This window comes from Perognathus longimembris, chromosome 28 (genome assembly GCF_023159225.1).
Source record: "Perognathus longimembris pacificus isolate PPM17 chromosome 28, ASM2315922v1, whole genome shotgun sequence".
In the NCBI taxonomy this organism is placed as follows: domain Eukaryota; kingdom Metazoa; phylum Chordata; class Mammalia; order Rodentia; family Heteromyidae; genus Perognathus; species Perognathus longimembris.
This window is the reverse complement of record NC_063188.1, coordinates 35418965-35436877: the sequence shown is the minus strand read 5'-3', so window position 1 is coordinate 35436877 and position 17913 is coordinate 35418965. Positions and strand designations below refer to the sequence as shown.

The following is a 17913-nucleotide window of genomic DNA, read 5'->3' as shown; positions in this document are numbered from 1 at the left end:
TATACCACTTACATATTAAGTGTAATTCTGCACTTTAAATTGGATGGTGGCAATGATGATTATTGTCCTTCTGAATATTATATTTAGAAAGAAGGCATAAAACAACTGTTTTTACCTTTTCTTCATTCCCAGATTTTAGACAAAATTTTAGCAGCTTAGCTTTATGTAAGAATTCCCACAGGAAACATTTCTATACATTTATGGGGCAGATTGATGCAGTGGGTTTGAAGTCTGGACCTCCCACTTGTTGGCAGGTGCTCTGCCACTGGAGCCACACTTCTAGTCCCTTTTTGCATTGTCTGCTTCCTTTGAAAATCTTTTAAGATAACTGGTATATCTTTTTTTTCCCCCTGTGTAAGCTTAAGTTTTATTTCATTAGTTCTCAACTGGGTGTCTCTGGATTCCACAAACTCTCAGGTGTTAGACTTTCACAGAAGTTAAAGAAAAAAATAATTATAAAATTCAATAATTCTTTTTAAATCACTCAAAATCCTATTACGAAGAGTTAACCACTTTTGGCTATAAAATTGTATAAATCCTTCCAGAGATTTATTTATGCACATACTTTTATAACCTGCTTTCCTCCCCACACACACATATAAAATATAAACCAAATCACAGTAGATCCCTACGTTTAACTGTCTATTGGGCCAGACACTGGTAGTTCATGCTTGTAATCCTAGCTGCTCAGAAGGCTGAGATTTGAGGACCTCAAATCTTCAAAGCCAGTCTGGGTAGGAAAGTCCTTCAGATTCATCTCTCCTGTTAACCAGCAAAGAGCGGAGAATGGACCTATATCTCAAATGATAGAGCTCCAGCCTTGAGCAAACCCATGTCAAAAGTATGAGGCCCTGAGTTCTAGCCTGGTACTGGAACACACACACCCGTTGGCTTCTGTACCTACTTTTTTTAAACTTCCATTTGTATCAAAATAACCTAAATTCTTTGTTAAAAATTACATATTGCTATTAAACTTATAATGACCAGCATAACATTTCATCATATTTCACCATGTAATCCCACAAACTTGTAAATTGTTTGTTCCTTTGTTTCTTCTGAATTTTAAGTATTTATTTGATATTATTTGAAATATGGAATATCCATTTAGTATTCTTACATTCCTTCCCTCAATTGTTTGTCCTTGCATTTTCCAGCTTCTCTCAAGAAGTTTCTTGTAGCATTATTTTAATGGTATTCATCACAGTGTCAAGAGAGGCCTGTCTTTTTTAAATTTCCTTATTTTTTTTCATTTCTTTATTGTCAAAGTGATATACAGAGGGTTACAGTTTCATACATAAGGCAATGTGTACATTTCTTATGCAACTTGTTACCTCCTCCCTCACTTTCCCCTCCTTCCCCCTTCCCCAGTTCTCTCCCCCAGTATAAGTTGTACAGTTGGTTCACACCACAAGCCAATGCAACAGCAATACTTACAAAACTATATAGTGTAAACCAATCAAAATAGCTTTTGAAAATAATTTTATTATCTTTAAATAGTTTTACAAAATAGTTTCAATTTAACATGTTTTGATGTGTACAATGAATTTCAGTCAGTGTCTCTCCTTCTACTATTCCCCTCTTCCATCTATCCCACCCAACTCCTCTAGTTTCCCAGTTCCAATTTCATACATGTATAATAATTATTTTTTAATTATTTGTTTGGTGTAGCTTTTCTTGTTTTCATTTTCTTTTTTTTATTATTTAGTTATTCATTCATTGTACATTATTGGATACTTTCCAAATAGTCTCTATGCCCTGGCTAGCCTGGACTGGGATTCTCCAACTTGAGCTTCTCCTGTACTGTGAATGATAGACACATGGAAATGTACCCGGTCCAGTGAACTTCTTTATTCCAGAATCTTCTATTCTGCACTTCTCTAGTAGCTAGACTTACAGACTTGACCCACTATGTCCATTGTACTCTTTTATTCAAGGTTAGAACTAAGGGCCTCATGCTTGCTTAGCTTGCTTGCTCTGTTATGACTACACAATTTCAGTCACACCACTAGCCTAGGTTTTTGCAAGTTACTGTAGAGATGGAGTCCCATGGACTTCAATGCTTATGCTGGCTTTGAACTGTGATCGTCCACGTTGTAGCCTCCTGAATAGCTAGGATTACAGGTGTAGCCACCTGTGAGCATAGCTGGGCTATGCTTTCAAATCAGTTTAGTTGTCAGAATTTCTTTCAAAATCTGTCATATCTCTAATAAATCAGTCAAAAGAAAAATGCAGTTATTAGAACATTAGAAAAGATATATTTAAAAATGATCTGGGTCATCCTGAAAAATATTAGCCAATCACCCAGTGGTCGCTTTTTATTCTCTGCAATTCACCCTGTTTTGATGTAGAAATCAATGCACCTGTTCACCAAAACCACAGACTAATTTTAAGAGAAACATTTTATTAGTATATATACCCAAGAGTTGTCGTCCACAGCCTTCTTCACCTGACTATTTGTTTAGTCATATTAGATTGCCTTAATTTAGATGTCAGGAAAATGCTGAATTGCAGCATGGGTCCAAGTTTACCTTTATCTGTAAAGCCACTGAAGTAGTTTGAATCCAGTGTTCCACCTGGCTAAACAATGAGGAAAATTATTTCATTTCGAAACCATCTGTTAATTACTATGGAAGCTAGAATGAGAGATGAGTTTTTAAAAAAAACCATTTTCTGACCTAATTAGGATACCTTAGGTATATGTAAAATTATTTTTAGTTAGGACATACCCCAGTGTCTTGACCCATTAAAAAAGACCTAATATGAGAGTGGCACGAGTGTCTTCTGAAACAGGATATTATAAACTCTAATTTTTCCAAGACACTGAGATTACAAAAGCTGTAATGCTACAAGGGAGACATGTGTGCTAAAGACTATCTCATTACTTCAGGAATCATCTAAGAAACAAGAGAATCACCCCCAGAGGCTGTCTGGACTTGCCACAGTCCAGTTTATTGCAAACAGATTTTGTTCGGACAACTTTATTTCTTGCAATTACTTTTATTCTCTTCCTTCATCTTGAAATTTCCTGATTCAGTTGCTCATGCAAGTGCCCAGGGAACGCATTAAAATTGCTTTTCACCTCTGGATCCCCATTTTAGTTTTAAGGATTGTTGTTGCTGAGACATGGCCTCCAGCATTTGGCCTGAGTACACTGGGTTTGGCAAGTATAGTTTCTGACTTTTTTTTCTTTCTATAACTTGTTAATTTGGAGAAACAGTTGCTCATTTCTCAGGGAAGTATTATTGATGTGACAGTATCTGGAACCGTACTTTTAGCAATTTGTCACATCACTTTATGTATCATGAAATATAAAAATGCTTAGGCATTTCTTAGTATTTCTGATTACATCACCTAATATGTCTCTAAGTGTACTGAATGTATTTTAACATTAGAGAACAAATTAAATACTTTTTGTAAGACAAAGGAGATGGCTTATGATTCAAACTGTAAAGATAATGTAAAGCTTCCCCTTGTGAGCACTACAAACTCAAGCTATTTTAAGGTTGCTTTTCTGGCTTTGATTTTAATGAGTTAACGAATACCCTAGAATTGTGTATGATTTCATTTACACATACATTGCTAAGTGGTTCATTAATTGCTGAAATCAATCTTAAGTTCATGTCTTTAATGAGTAATGTTTTTTCCATTACCATACATACAATTTTTGGATGCTCAAGAATTCACTCTATGTTTGACATGTATCTATACTTTATTCAGATATATTTAATGTTCAAGGTAAATTATTTTAGGACATAAGGAAAGCAGCTCTTTTCAAGTATGAGATGCCATGCTACTTTGGAATTCAAAGTTTCTTTCCTTCCTGAACTTTAAACCTGTTTTTGGTCTATTACTCAACTAAGCTGCTTCAATTAGAAGGGTAAAGATAAAGTGTTAAACATAGAAATTTTTATGAAATGTAATACCAACAAATGGATATCATTCTACCACAGAATATCATAATTTTACCTGATTGCTTGGGGATTGGTGTGATGCTCACCTTCAATGCTGAAGCTCTCTCTGTGGAAGAAAATGAACAACTGTTCCAGAAGGTCCTTGAAGTATGGAGGGACATACCATCTTCTGCAGGTATGTATAATCTTTTTTACTCTTCAATAAAATGCCAGTGAAGCTTGGAGGTTCAATGTATGTCTGTCTGTATGTATACATGTATGTAGGTCCTAGGAAAACATTTGCCAAATTATTTCATGTTATCAATGCACAGAAAGTTAATTTGGAATCCTGGACACTGATTTTCCATAGTAAAGTGAAAAAACTGCTTGTTTTATGCTTAGCAATTTCACAAGAGAGCCACAGAGACATTGATTTGGGTTATCTTGGGTTTTTCATTGAAATAATTACATAATTGAAATAGGAACAAATTCCCATCCATAATAATCTATTATTTTTCTTTGACTTTCTTTGCTTCCAGACTTCATACTAATGTTAAACTTGCTTCTTTCCATCAGACTGACTTAAGATAAAGATCTTAGCAGACTGTCAGAGAGTCATAAAAGAAGAGCAAAATATTTATGTTTCCTATACTCCTGTTCTGTTTAATGAGTGCTATTCCTGTGAAAAATCAAAACATTTAGAAAAAATGATATGTATGACTTTTTAGAATGTCTGTCAGATACCAACCCAAAGGTAATATAAAGAAAACTTCTTTTTCATCTTCATCAAACCAGGACATATTTTTCTTTTCTAAATAATGTATGACTACTGAACTGGTAGATTAAAATAACTTGAGATTCCTGCTTATGATTGAGGCTTGGTGACAACAGGAGTAATTCAAGATAGTGTATGCATATTAAACAGCATGCACATGAAAAGTAAAAATATTAAAGAAGGCAAGATGATATAGTGCAAGATAACTATTCCTTAAATGAAAATGAATTTAATGGAGCAAATACAAGGCAAACATGAATCTGTGGGTATAAATGGAGGGTATAGACAACAAAAAAAGAGAGACAGAGACAGAGCTGGACAGAAATGCAGAGAGAAACCAGAAACATTAGAAATATCTATAAAATGAATAAAAATGACCCAACCCAACCTTCCATGTCACTTTAAGGAATACACTTTGACAGAAATGATTTTTAATGACTACTTTTTCTGTGGAGTGATAGCACTTTGCATTATATCACATCCTCCTTTACTTTTGCATATGTAGTCAGGGCTGAGGATTGTCCTGAAAACCTGCCCCAATTTTTAAACAGGTAAGAAGCCTCACAGGATTTAAAACCATTTTAAGTGACAGAAGATAAATGCTTTTTATAAAATTGACAGATCTAGGGCAAAAGAAAATATCCTGTGTTTTGTATATACATTTATCTGATTTGGTGAAGAGAAGGGGAATCACAAAATGGTGAGACAAAGGATAAAGGGTAAACCAATACAACATCAGTACTCACAAGACACTATGTTGTAAATGAACTGTACAACTTGGGGTGGAGAGGAGTCAGGGGGAGGGAAAGTGGGAGAAAACAAAGGAGGGTATAATACTGTTTGACAAGGAATGAACTCATTACCTTACTTATACAACTGTTACCCTCTGTACGTCACCTTTACAATAAAATATTATTTTTTAAAAGAAAACAGAAATAATATGTCTTTACAAAGATATTTTGGTAATCAGTAAGTTCATCATAAATGGAAATTTGAAATACAGTTCAAATCCCTATATTTATGTCCCTACAAAACCATAGGAATCAAAAAGGATTCGAAAAGTCTTCTTGTGGAGTCCTTGTCTTTATAGAAGACAATTTCTAAACTAATTTTACCCTAAAACAAAACATTATTTTAAGTTGACAGGATTTGAAAGACATTCAGAAGAAAAAAATTATAGCAATACAAGCACATGATGTATTTAAGATCACTTTATTACCATATGTTAATTATGCAAAGTGAGGGATTTCATTGTAATATTTCCATAAATGCCCATAAAGTGCTTTGATCATAATTACCTCCTATATTACTATACCTAGTCTCTCTTCCCCAAACTCACCTATTCTTAACTTTATTGCAAAAATTTAAATGGGTTTGTGAAATTTTGAGCACATTAAGTTACATATGTCGGATATTTTGAAAGAGTATACTACAATTACACACTGATATTAAGGAAATCAATACTCTTAATTTTCTCTCTAAAACAAGCTATTAGTTATTTAAATCCAGATTTTGGTATTAGAATTTTTATATTTCCTTGAACTAATATGATAAATGTTTTCAGTAATAAATAATCACTCTGCATTCTCAAGAATAGAGAGGCTTAATAATCACAGAAAATTCTACCAAGTAATCCCACTTCCAAATAGCTGAATTTTATTTCAGCAAGCAGGTAGCCATGCTAGGTCAATAACTAGTGGCAGACGCTACAAGATTTAAAGGAGAAATGATGTGGCTATATGAACTGGGTACTTGGACTCACAAAATTGCCTGTGTATTAGGTATAAAAAGTTTTACTTGGCGTAAAATATTTTACTCTGTGTAAAACTACTTTTTTTCGAGGCAGGATCTTTCTCTATAGTCCAAACTGGCCTTGAATTCATGGTCCTCCTGCCTCAGCCTCTCAAATGCTGGGATTATAAATGTAAAATACCACACACCTGCTACTATTTCTAATGAAGTGGTCATTTGGTGAAAAAAAAAACAAATCTATATAAATGATTTATTACTTGTTCCTTTCAGTTGGACTACTGGTGCTCTTTATTTCCATTATAATCTTGGGTAATTTTAATTCTGGTCTGAACTAGATTTATTCATTTCTTTCAAAATGGATATTTTTCCAAGTCAAAATATTATTTTAATGTAACATTTTAATGTCAATTTCATACACATAAGTAGTTTGACATTTAATAGGAAAGGGAGCAGGGCAGAATAATTGCTTCATAAGTTTTTGAGGGTTACAACGGTTACAATATGCCTATGAAAGTGACTTTCATAGAAGTTTAAAAATTGAGGGCTAGTGGAATAGCTCAAGTGATAGAGAACTTGCCTGAAAAAATAGGTGAATAATTCCTTCATGAGTCCTTTCATGTATATTTTATACACACAAACACACATATCTGAATGACAAGTAAATTCTGATTTGACGAAAGGCATCCAAGTAATTTGAACATGATGAAAATTTTCAAGGACTTAGATGGAAAGTATATCCAGGCAAAGTTTATTCTATTCAAAATAGAAAATGGAAAATTAAATGAATGGATTCTGACTTTGATTGTGATCATATATGATGACACTGTTTTGTTTTTATATTTTCTAGACTATTATAATATTAATTATAATTTTACATTAATTTAAATGTCTAGAGTTCACTTAATTATAGAAATTTTCTTTCCCATAAAATGCACAAAGAACAGTAACTTGAAAGTTAAACATTAATGTTAACATTGCTCCCTGTGACCGAAAATACCTTACATTAGCTGCCTATATGGTGATTTACATAATTAGTTTTTCTGCTTTAAGATATTTTCCATGTTCTGTATTGTCACAAAATCTTATAAAACAGACATAAAAAATTAATATTAATAAAATTTCCCTAAGCAAGATAAAGCTTTAATACAGCAAATTAGCTTTACTTCTGAATATAACATGGTAATTTATTTAACCGCATTCAGGTTACTAAAGTCATTATGTGAACAAGTTCTTTTGTACATTTTACTTTTTAAGAGTCAGGCTTCCATGTAGGTCACATAAACATAAATACAGTACCTTATTAGGACCTCCTATTTGTACATAAGGCCACGTACTACCCTACAAATAAAATAAAGAATAACTGTGGGTAAATCTTAATATCTAAAAAGATGGGAGAATGAACTATTGGCTTTATTTGTGTTTTTAGAGAATATGAAGGAATTACTAGACACCTAGCAAATCAATGTTAGATGCAATGTTGCCTTCAGGTAGCTGGTTTGAAGACACTCCAGAACAGCAAAATTACTAACTGATTAACTGCTGAATAAGGGAAAACTAAGAACTTTTTTATATACTTTTTTCTTTACTGTCAAAGTGTGATACAGAGGGGTTACAGATTCATATGTAAGGCAGTGAGTACATTTTTTGTTCAACTTGTGAACTTTTAATAATCAAAACTTGAGTGTATTTCTAATTTTCTGTTACTGCTGGCAAGACTGTGTTGTTCTGAGGGTTTTTTTTCTTTTGTATTGAAGCATATGAGTGTACACAGAGAACCACTGGATGGGGCCAGAAGGCCATTGAAGTGCGCTCTTTGCAGTCAAGAATTCTGGAAAATGAGCTGAAGCGCAGGGCAATCAAGAATCTGAGATTTCTCTGTACCCGTGGTGACAAGGTATAATTTACATCCTTAAATGAGAGCAAAAAATGAGGGAAACATTTTAGTTAACTAAAGCAATGTATGTCCTTTTCCTTCTGGTCATAAATGTATTTGTAATATCTTTTTCAAACTAGCATACCTTAATTAAACAATGTTCATTTTTTCATTAAAATAGCGATTTGGCAAATGGCAATTTTCTTTCTCGAAAACAATGTCATCAGCAAAAATGTTACACTCTTTGCTTATGTCTTTAAGGTTTTGGTTTTTTTTTCTTTTCCATTTTAATACTGAGTATCCAACCCAGGATATTGCACTTACTAGGCAAGTGCTTTGCCAGTAAGCTACATCCCAGGCCTTTAAATTTTTTAATAGTATAAATTAAGTGTACAGGAGATTTCACTTTGGTATTTACATAACTTCATATAATAATGCACTTTGAACAAATTCATCCTATTTTACACTTTCTTACAATTTACCCCATTTTCCCATTTCTAACAGTTATTAGTGGGTTCTATTATGCTATTATCACAGACATATAGAATGTACTTTGATTATAGTCACTCTCATGACCCTCTAGTTTTCGTTTTACCCTTCGCTCATCACCTGGCCATTTCCCCTTTTACAATCATGTTGTCATCATTGCCCTCCTCCTCCCCTCCCTCCTCCACTCCCTCCTCCTTCCCCTCCTCCTCCTCCTTCTCTTCTTCCTCTTCCTCCCCATCCTCCTCCTCCTCTTTTTCCTCCTCTTCTTTCTCCCCTCCTCCTCTCTTCCTTTCTTCCTCCTCTTCTTCTCCTTCCTATAATTTGTTTTATGTTAGTCATGGGGCTTAAACTCAAGGCCTTGCCACTGTCCCTGAGCTATTTTGCTCAAGGCTAGAGCTCTACCACTTTAAGCCACAGCTCCACTTCCAGGTTTCTGGTGGTTAATTGAAGGTAAGAGTCTCAGGAAATTTTCTGCCTGGGCTGGCTTTGAACTGTGATTCTCAGATCCCAGCCTCCTGAATAGCTAGGATCGCAGGCATGAGCCACTAGCACCTGGCCTCTTCCTATTATTATTATTATTGTTGTTATTATTATTATTACAATTATTATCTCTAGAATTCCACATATGAAAAATATCTGATATTTACATTTCAAAGCTTGACTTGTCCAACCTGACAATCCCCAATTCCATAAATTTTTCTGCAAATGTCATAATCTAGTTATATATTAACCAAATTTTCATTTATTGGTAAATTGTCTTTTATCTACAGTAATTTTTTGCCACTACTGGTGCTTGTCCTCAGAGTCTCATACCCTTATTCAGCTTCTATGCTCACAGCTGCTGCTCTGTCCCTTAAGCAACCTGACCAGTCCAGCATATTTCTTGCTAGTTGGACAAAAAGTTTCAAGTATTTTACTACTCCAGGGTATCTTTGAACTATGATGCTTAGTGATCTAGTCTCCTGAATAGCTAGGATTATAGGAGTAAATCACCAGCACCTGGCTCCATAGTAATGTTTAGATTTTTTTTTATTAAAGTGGTAGTTTTTAAAAATGCTTCAACAAATTTTCCTTTTAAAATGTTTATGATTTTTAATTGAGATGTATGAATTGCACATATTAATGGGTTTCAGTGCGATATTTGAACACATGCATACAATTTGCTCTCTATGTTCAACTTCCATTTATTCTCTATCCCTACATGCTTTCTAACCTCTAGCAATCACTATTCTACGTTCAGATGAAGTATTTTTAGCTTCCACATATAAAAGAAAATGTGTGATATTTCTCTTTATATATTTGGCTTATTCACTTCCATCCATGTCACTGTACATGATATGATCTCATTGTTAATCTTTATTCCGTTAGTTGTATGTACCACATTTTTACACATTCATCAGTAAATGGCTACCTACAATGATTCCAAAGTTGTTGTGGATCAGGCTACAATAACCATGGATACATAGGTATCTTTTTGATATGCTGAATTTGTCTCCTTTGGTTACATACTAAGAAGTAGAGTTGGAGTGTCAATCATGTAGTAGATTAATTTTCAGTTTTTTGATGAACTGTTTTCCTTAGTGGCTGAGACAGTAATGTATGAAGGCTTCTTTTTAGCCATATCTTTGGCAACAGTTTGGGAAGTTTTCTGTTTGTTTTCAAGTCATCCTCTATAGCTTTCAATGTATTCTAATAAAAGACATGTATTTCCAGAAGGAAAGTGTATTTACCAGGCATGTAATTATATGGTAGTGTTTTGGTAATTTAAAAGGCATCTAAGGGGGCTGGGGATATAGCCTAGTGGCAAGAGTGCCTGCCTCGGATACACGAGGCCCTAGGTTCGATTCCCCAGCACCACATATACAGAAAACAGCCAGAAGCAGCGCTGTGGCTCAAGTGGCAGAGTGCTAGCCTTGAGCGGGAAGAAGCCAGGGACAGTGCTCAGGCCCTGAGTCCAAGGCCCAGGACTGGCAAAAAAAAAAAAAAAGGCATCTAAATTTACCTTAACATGTGTGTATTTATGATGACTATTTGTTAGAAAGAAAAATATAATTGAGTTTTGGCAATGATTCATTTAATTTAATCAGCTTCAACAAGTATTTCAAATAATGAGATGAGGGCTGGGAATATAGCCTAGTGGTAAAGTGTTCACCTCGCATACATGAAGCCCTGGGTTCGATTCCTCAGCACCACATATACAGAAAAGGCTGGAACGGGTGCTGTGGCTCAAGTGGTAGAGTGCTAGCCTTGAGCAAAAAGAAGCCAGGGACAGTGTTCAGGCCCTGAGTTCAAGCCCCAGGACTGGCAAAACAAAACCAAAACAAATAACGAGATGAAAAACTTTGTTACACAAAATCATCACCATTCTGAGATAGTATGAAAAATAAAATTGTCATAAATAACCATAGTAGGAATAAGGAACATCAGAAAATATTACACAAGTCTCACATTAATACCAGAACAAGCAGGGTATAGAACTGCACATCATGGAAGAGGGCCAATTTTTAATATGATGCTCTGACAAGAACCAGTGTTGGAGGTCGCACAGACCTAGTAAAGCAGTTCAGGATCTGCCACCTAACTCTAGGTGTAAGAACTGGAGAAACTAGATTGTTTTTCTGAGCCTTACTGAATTCTTGCATCTCCAAGATGAAAGTAATAGTAAAAACCATTTTGGATTCAAGCATGAAATTTTGTGGAGTGTGTGTGTGTGTGTGTGTGTGTGTGTGTGTGTGTGTGTAATAAAGTACCTTATAGACTGGCACCTAAGCAATGTTAAATAGAGGCTCTCTTATCTTCATCTTAATTATTTCTCAGATTATCCTAATTGCACCCACTGTGGATATGAATAAACATACTCCTAACAAGGAGGCATCCATTTGATAGTGATATCTATGTTCTCATATAATATTCTTCATGGAACCACACATGTTAGACATCATGTCTGTGTAAACCCTTGGGTTTGCCTCCTTCTAACAATGTATTGAGGTCAATCTAGTTCACCAAAATAGAAAAGTTTGCCAAGATGAAATATGCAGTTATTTTTCAGACACCAGCTGCAATGTAAACATCCAAATAATTTAATATGAAAAGCCAATTAGAGTAAAAGTAGATTTTTTTTCAAATTTTTATTATCAAACTGATGTACAGAGAGGTTGCAGTTTCATACATTAGGCTTTGGATACATTTCTTGTACTGTTTGTTACCTTGTCCCTCATACCCCCTCCTCCCTCCCCCTTACCCTTTCCCCCCCTGAGGTGTTCAGTTCACTTACACCAAACAGTTTTGCAAGTATTGCTTTTGTAGTTGTTTGTCTTTTTTAACCCTGTGTCTCTCATTTTTGGTATTCCCTTTCATCTCTGCAATCTTATCTGAGTATATTGGAAACCGTGTATACTGGTATTGGAACTAGGAAATTGAATTGAAAAGTAGATTTTTAAAGCAAGGAATTGTTCATCTAAACTAATTGAGAACTTCAATTAGGTGAATACCACCTACAGAAAATAATTTTATTTAAAGTGAATTGCAAATATATAGAGCACAGTAAGAATTTACTCGTAAATATTCAACCATCATTCTCTGAGGAAAAATAGTTTAATGTTTTAATTAGGAGATGCAGATAAGTTGAAATTATAGCTATATACTAGTAACTCAACAGTTTTTTTCATTATATATCTGGTTGCAATATACTATCTACTGATGGTGTCTTTTCCTTTTTAAAGGTGTTTTTTACCTCCACCCTGCGAAATCACCACAGCCGAGTGTACTTCATGACCCTTGGGAGGCTTCAAGACATCCAAAGCAATTATGGTTTTTAAAAGGTTCCTGTGATTTGTTACAACATCTACATATAGAATATATATTCAATTGCATCTTCACATTTCTGAGATTAAGTGAGCATTCACTTTTATTGCCAGAGAAAAATTAAATCAGAAACTTAACTTTTAATGTAGCACAGAGTAGTTTTTATGAGAAATGCAGCTTGATATATAAAATTAACAATAGCGAGCTCTATGTACTCCAATGGTGTACAATGTCTTTTGCACAAACTTTGTAACTTTTGTTACTGTGAATTCATTCTTTATTCTTAGGTCAGTTTGGACAGTATCTGTATTCAGACTTACAATACTGAGTAAAGAATCTTATGTGTTAATTACTAACAAATGAATTGGCCTTGAATAGAACTTTTCCAGAGTATAAGAAAGTTAAATTTATCCACAATTTTTTCAAAGAAACAATGATCAGACCATACAAACACTGTAATGACTATGCAATAGTCTAGACTATGGTTGAACAACCTGCATGCCCAGAGTGTGTTGACGTGATAAATAAGGACACATCTTCCATCTCCTCCCAATTAAGATCATAGTCAAAGGCCAGTTGTATTCTGTTTTTACTCCTTGTTTAGCTGGTTTTCTCCCAATGAGAAGAAAAGGAGGAAGCTTCATATGCTTGATTTCCTCAGAATCCTCAAAGATGTGCACTAGCTATTTTTACAAATCACTAAATTACATACTTGTAAGGCTGAATACAGAACTGAACTTCAATACATATGTACTGTAGAAAGAGTTTTCTTTTTTTAATACTTAAAGTAGGCGTCAGAATCTGTGCCCCAAAATAGCCTCTTTGTTTTTTCCAAAATCATTACCTGGCCAATAATATGACCATTAGACTAAGCCTAAATTCGACTGTTTAAAATTTTCCAGTTACTAAAGAACAACAAAGAATAGTGAGACTTCAATGGCAAATATTTGTTTCCATGTTTTGATTGCTGTAAAATCAGTAATTAACTAAAAATTACGTCAGTACCAAACACAGATTTAATGTTATAAAAAAATGAAGATTTTGAAAAATCATATCTACATCTGTAAAATTACAAGAATGAAAGTCATGCTAGCCCATCACCCAAAAATGGTATAGACGCCATAGATAGGTGATATTTAGTCACCTATGGCAATTGCTACCTGGTAAAAAGCATAATTAATGCATGTCCATCCTCAATGTCAAGGTTCTGGGGCAAGAAGCAACAGAAACACCACAAAGTATACCTCATTAAGAATTCCTCTAGCTCTACTTCTAAAATCTGAAGATGGTGCTAGTAGGGCAATAAGTTTTAAACTACCTGGTTAACCAAAATCAAAAGCAGCTGACAACATGTGATTTCATGATAGCACATCATTTCTTGGCACCCTAGTGCTAAAAATGAAGATTTGGATTTTCCTAACAACTTTTATCAAGATCATGAGTGTAGTAACTCAAAGTTGAGAATGTAGAAGAACTTGAATCCGTTAAAGAAACAAATGTGAATCACGTTCTGTTACTGTGATACAATAATGTGATTCTCCAACTGGCTTGTCCGTTAGTGTTTACAACACCAATGACTTTTTAAATGCAATCGTTTTGCAAAGGAAAACAACCTTTCATTTCAAAATATTTTCATAGAAGTATTCATTATTCTAAGTTTGTACACCAAAAGGCCATGGGGAACTGTGCAAATACCTCATTGCTGAGCAAATGGAGCTTGCTATGTTTGAATTTCAGATTTTTTTCTCATTTATGTAGTAAGTAGGAACAAGTCTTTTAGTAATTCTTTTTTTTTTCTTTATAATATGTACTCAAAGTTAAGCTTAACGTTTTTATCTAAAAATTAACTTTTTATCTTAAAATCATATAGTTAAAAGTAGTTTAGGAAGTCAACTCCAGTTGTCCTCTGTGGCACTTATCCAGCAAACACAGGCAAGAGTGAACAGAATTTTAGAGATGTTCCAAAGCAACCACAAATGAAAGATTAGAAATTTATAACTGAGCTTTCAAGGATATGATGTTAATAAAGAAAGAAAACTAGGCATATAGCAAGAAGTGAGATGGAAATGAGCAGCCACATAGAAAAGACTGACATTATTTGAAGTGGTTTATTAGGTAAAAGATATTTCCAACAGAGATGCAAATCAGTCTGAATTTACATCCTTTTCTGGCTGAAACAAAAAGGTGAAGGGACAATGAAATCTTAAAAGTACCTTGCTGGGTACTTTGTAATAGATGGAAGAGAGTATATCTCTACATCACTTAGAGCAACAGCACCTGGAAGCTCTAGTCCATCCCAGAAGTGTTGGGAGGGTTTTCGCAAAGGCAGTTTTCCTTAGTCATCTTGTTTGAAGCATGGAAGTTTTAGCAGGTTGTGAGCAGCACTAATGAGAGAGTTTGCCTTTGTTTTAGTGAAATTTTGTTTTGTTTTGTTTTACACCAAAGCCAATTTTCCATAGTAAAACACATAATTGGAAATATTTGCAGACTAGAAAATAATGGCTGAACAAGGCTGATGAGAAAAATTTCTGAGTAGTTGAGTCAGTTAAAGGAAGGTAAGAGCCTGAGAGGAAACAGTAAGAAAGTATAATCATTTAGATGGTAAAATATGCAGGAATCACACATGTATTCTCATTCTTTCTCCCTTCCTCTTTCTCTTTGTCTCCTTCCTCTCCCTTCCTCCCTCTTTCCCTCCTGGCCTCCTTGTCTCCCTCCCTCTCTCTTCATCTTCCCCTTCTTCTCTTCTGTATTTCACACAGACTATTACTATTTTCAATAAAACACATTAGAATACACAATTTTCAACAACACATTTTTCAACAACACATTTAATGCACCAATTTTAATATTTTCAGTAACACATTAGAGTACAAACATTGCAACATTTTCATTACTACCAGTTTTGAAATAAATTATGATCACTAAGCATTTTTTTAACCAAGATTCAATTTGTTTAGATGATATCCATAAACTGAGGAATGCCACACACATTCAATGGGATCTTTTAAAGTACTCTTCAATTTGTTTCTAGAAATATGCCTCTTTTAAACAATTTATAGCCAATCTTTACTCTTAAAAATATTGTAACAATCTTTGAGACTTCTAATTGTTTAAACAGAAATTCTGTAATCAAAGTATTCTTCAATCTTTAAAAATAAAATTTTTCAAAACTTATTGGTCAGTGTCATTATTGAAATATTGTGTAATTGCTTGGAAGTTGGAGTTACTGGGGAATATAAAGTCTTCAAATTATGTAATAATATTACTGATTAGTAGATGTTAGGAAAATTGTCCTTGTTTTGAGAATTCTGACCAAGAAGAGATATATTAATCTTATAAAAAAGACCTTCTGGCTAGTGAGTAAATTACAAATGGATACATTTTTCTCTAAGCATATGAGACTTTACCAATAGGCACAGCATAACATAATATGGTTAAAACCCAGAAAGTTTTAATGTTGCCTTACCTACTATCCCAACTATGTCTAGTGGAAAGGAAAGGAGAAGAGCCCTATCCAAAGGACAGTTTTTGTGTAGGCTCATAATGGAAACTGAAGGAATCATTGCCATGGCAAGTTATACACAAAGCTGATCCTTTTCTTTGGGACCAGAAGAGCATCACTTCTCTCATCATGAAGAGTGAAAGTCATGGTTATTGTATTTCCTGTCATCTCAGGACATTCAAGAGAAATGTTCATCCAGCTGTTCCGTTAAAGCCTTCTGAACATATGCCTAATGTGTTTAAGTGTGGCCAGGCCTCCAGGAGTTAGGCTATCTAGACTAACATCACACTTTTTCAGGCTTTTAGAAGCTAATTTCAAAATGTTTCAGTGCAAGTAAATTGATTTATTCAACATTAATTTCAGCTTCTTTTAAGGGATAGTGTTCTGAGCCAAGGGATAAAAGTATGATCACAAATCACAATTAGTTGGGACAGAATGAGGCCCAGATCATTATCCTAGGAACCCTTTACCAAAGCACAAGCAGAGACAGGACTTGAGTAGACTCAAAAAGTGAGTGAGTTTTTGAGTCACAATGCTGAAAATCTACTGATTGAATACTTTTCTCAACACTGATTCCCATTCTAACAGCACCTTATTATTTATTTATAAGGCCTTTACCTTCACTTAAGTTATGCTCAGATTCTTAAAGCCAAAGACTGTGGCTCCTCTAACTCCAACAACTGAAGGATATCAGAAAATGAATTAAGGTCAAAAATACTATAGAAAGCTTTATTATGTGTCATGGCAACCTAGGCAAAATAATAATTGCTTCCATATGGACTTATATTTTTAGCCTTAGAGTCCACAGAAGACTAGATAAATATAAAATCTGATTCAGGATTAACTTTTTTATTCAGCTTTGCTATCCCATATGCCAGAATGCCTCGTGTGGTGCTTAACATAAAAAAATGTTCAATTTAAATATAAATTAAGGAAAAAAATTAAGACCTTTTATTAGACTAGATCACCCTTTACACTATTTTATTTACAATAACTTAAAATTCACAAATCCTTTTGTTGTTTCATGAAAGTATCACCTTTGTTCTTTTGACTAAAGAATCATGACCTATTTGTGGTAATTAAAGTGATAGAAGAGGTGAATCTGATCACATTGTATGCATGTGAAGAAACTACCTTGCACAACTAATTGATGATAATAAAAAAAAAACGATGGGGAATTTAAAAAAAAAAAACTTAAAGCAAATGTCAGGGGAGGATTTTATCCCACAAATCTGAAGATAAAACAAAAGATATAGTTCACCATAATTCTGTCTTTTGATATTTATGTACTTACCTTTAAAAGAAACACGAAGAGGCCACTATGACCCTTTAGTTATTCCTCAAGGTTTATGACTAATGGCAAACACTGTGTGTTAACATGAAAACACCACAAAAATAAGCCGGTCAACTGTACTCTAGCATTTGGCTTTAAATGTGACTTTTTTCCCCACAGGATTAACTTCATATTGTAACATCTTCTGATGTGTTTATGGATCTTCATAGCTTTTTGATACATTTTCATATATATTTGATATACTTTCTCCCATAAACAAATATATCTCAAGCAACCTTTTCTGGCAGATAAAAGTTTTCCTACTGGGAACGAGGGATGAGGTAACAAACAGTACAAGAAATGTATCCAATGCCTAATGTATGAAACTGTAACCTCCCTGTAATTCAGTTAGATAATAAATAAAAAAATAAAAATAAAAAAGTTTTCTTACTGTGGGTGGATGGAAAGACACAACACCATCAAGATGATTCTCACAAGACGAGACAGTCAGAAATAAGCATTGTGAAGTTCAAAGCAAATTGAAATACACAAAAA

The 17913-nt window shown here is 34.2% G+C and overlaps 1 protein-coding gene across 3 annotated transcripts in view; it reads left to right on the top strand.

Annotated features, from left to right (window-relative positions):
• The window catches only part of Nrk (Nik related kinase), a 93661-nt gene that overhangs the window by 54199 nt on the left and 21549 nt on the right, over nucleotides 1–17913 (top strand). For 2 of the 3 annotated variants that reach the window (XM_048335923.1, XM_048335922.1), the window contains 3 exons: nucleotides 3951–4086; nucleotides 8172–8311; nucleotides 12502–15757. In XM_048335923.1, coding sequence (XP_048191880.1) covers nucleotides 3951–4086; nucleotides 8172–8311; nucleotides 12502–12597 — 372 coding nt within the window. In that variant the 3' untranslated portion in view covers nucleotides 12598–15757. Of the gene's footprint in view, nucleotides 1–3950; nucleotides 4087–8171; nucleotides 8312–12501; nucleotides 15758–17913 lie in introns of those variants that run through there. The other variant, XR_007209340.1, reaches the window with a different exon arrangement.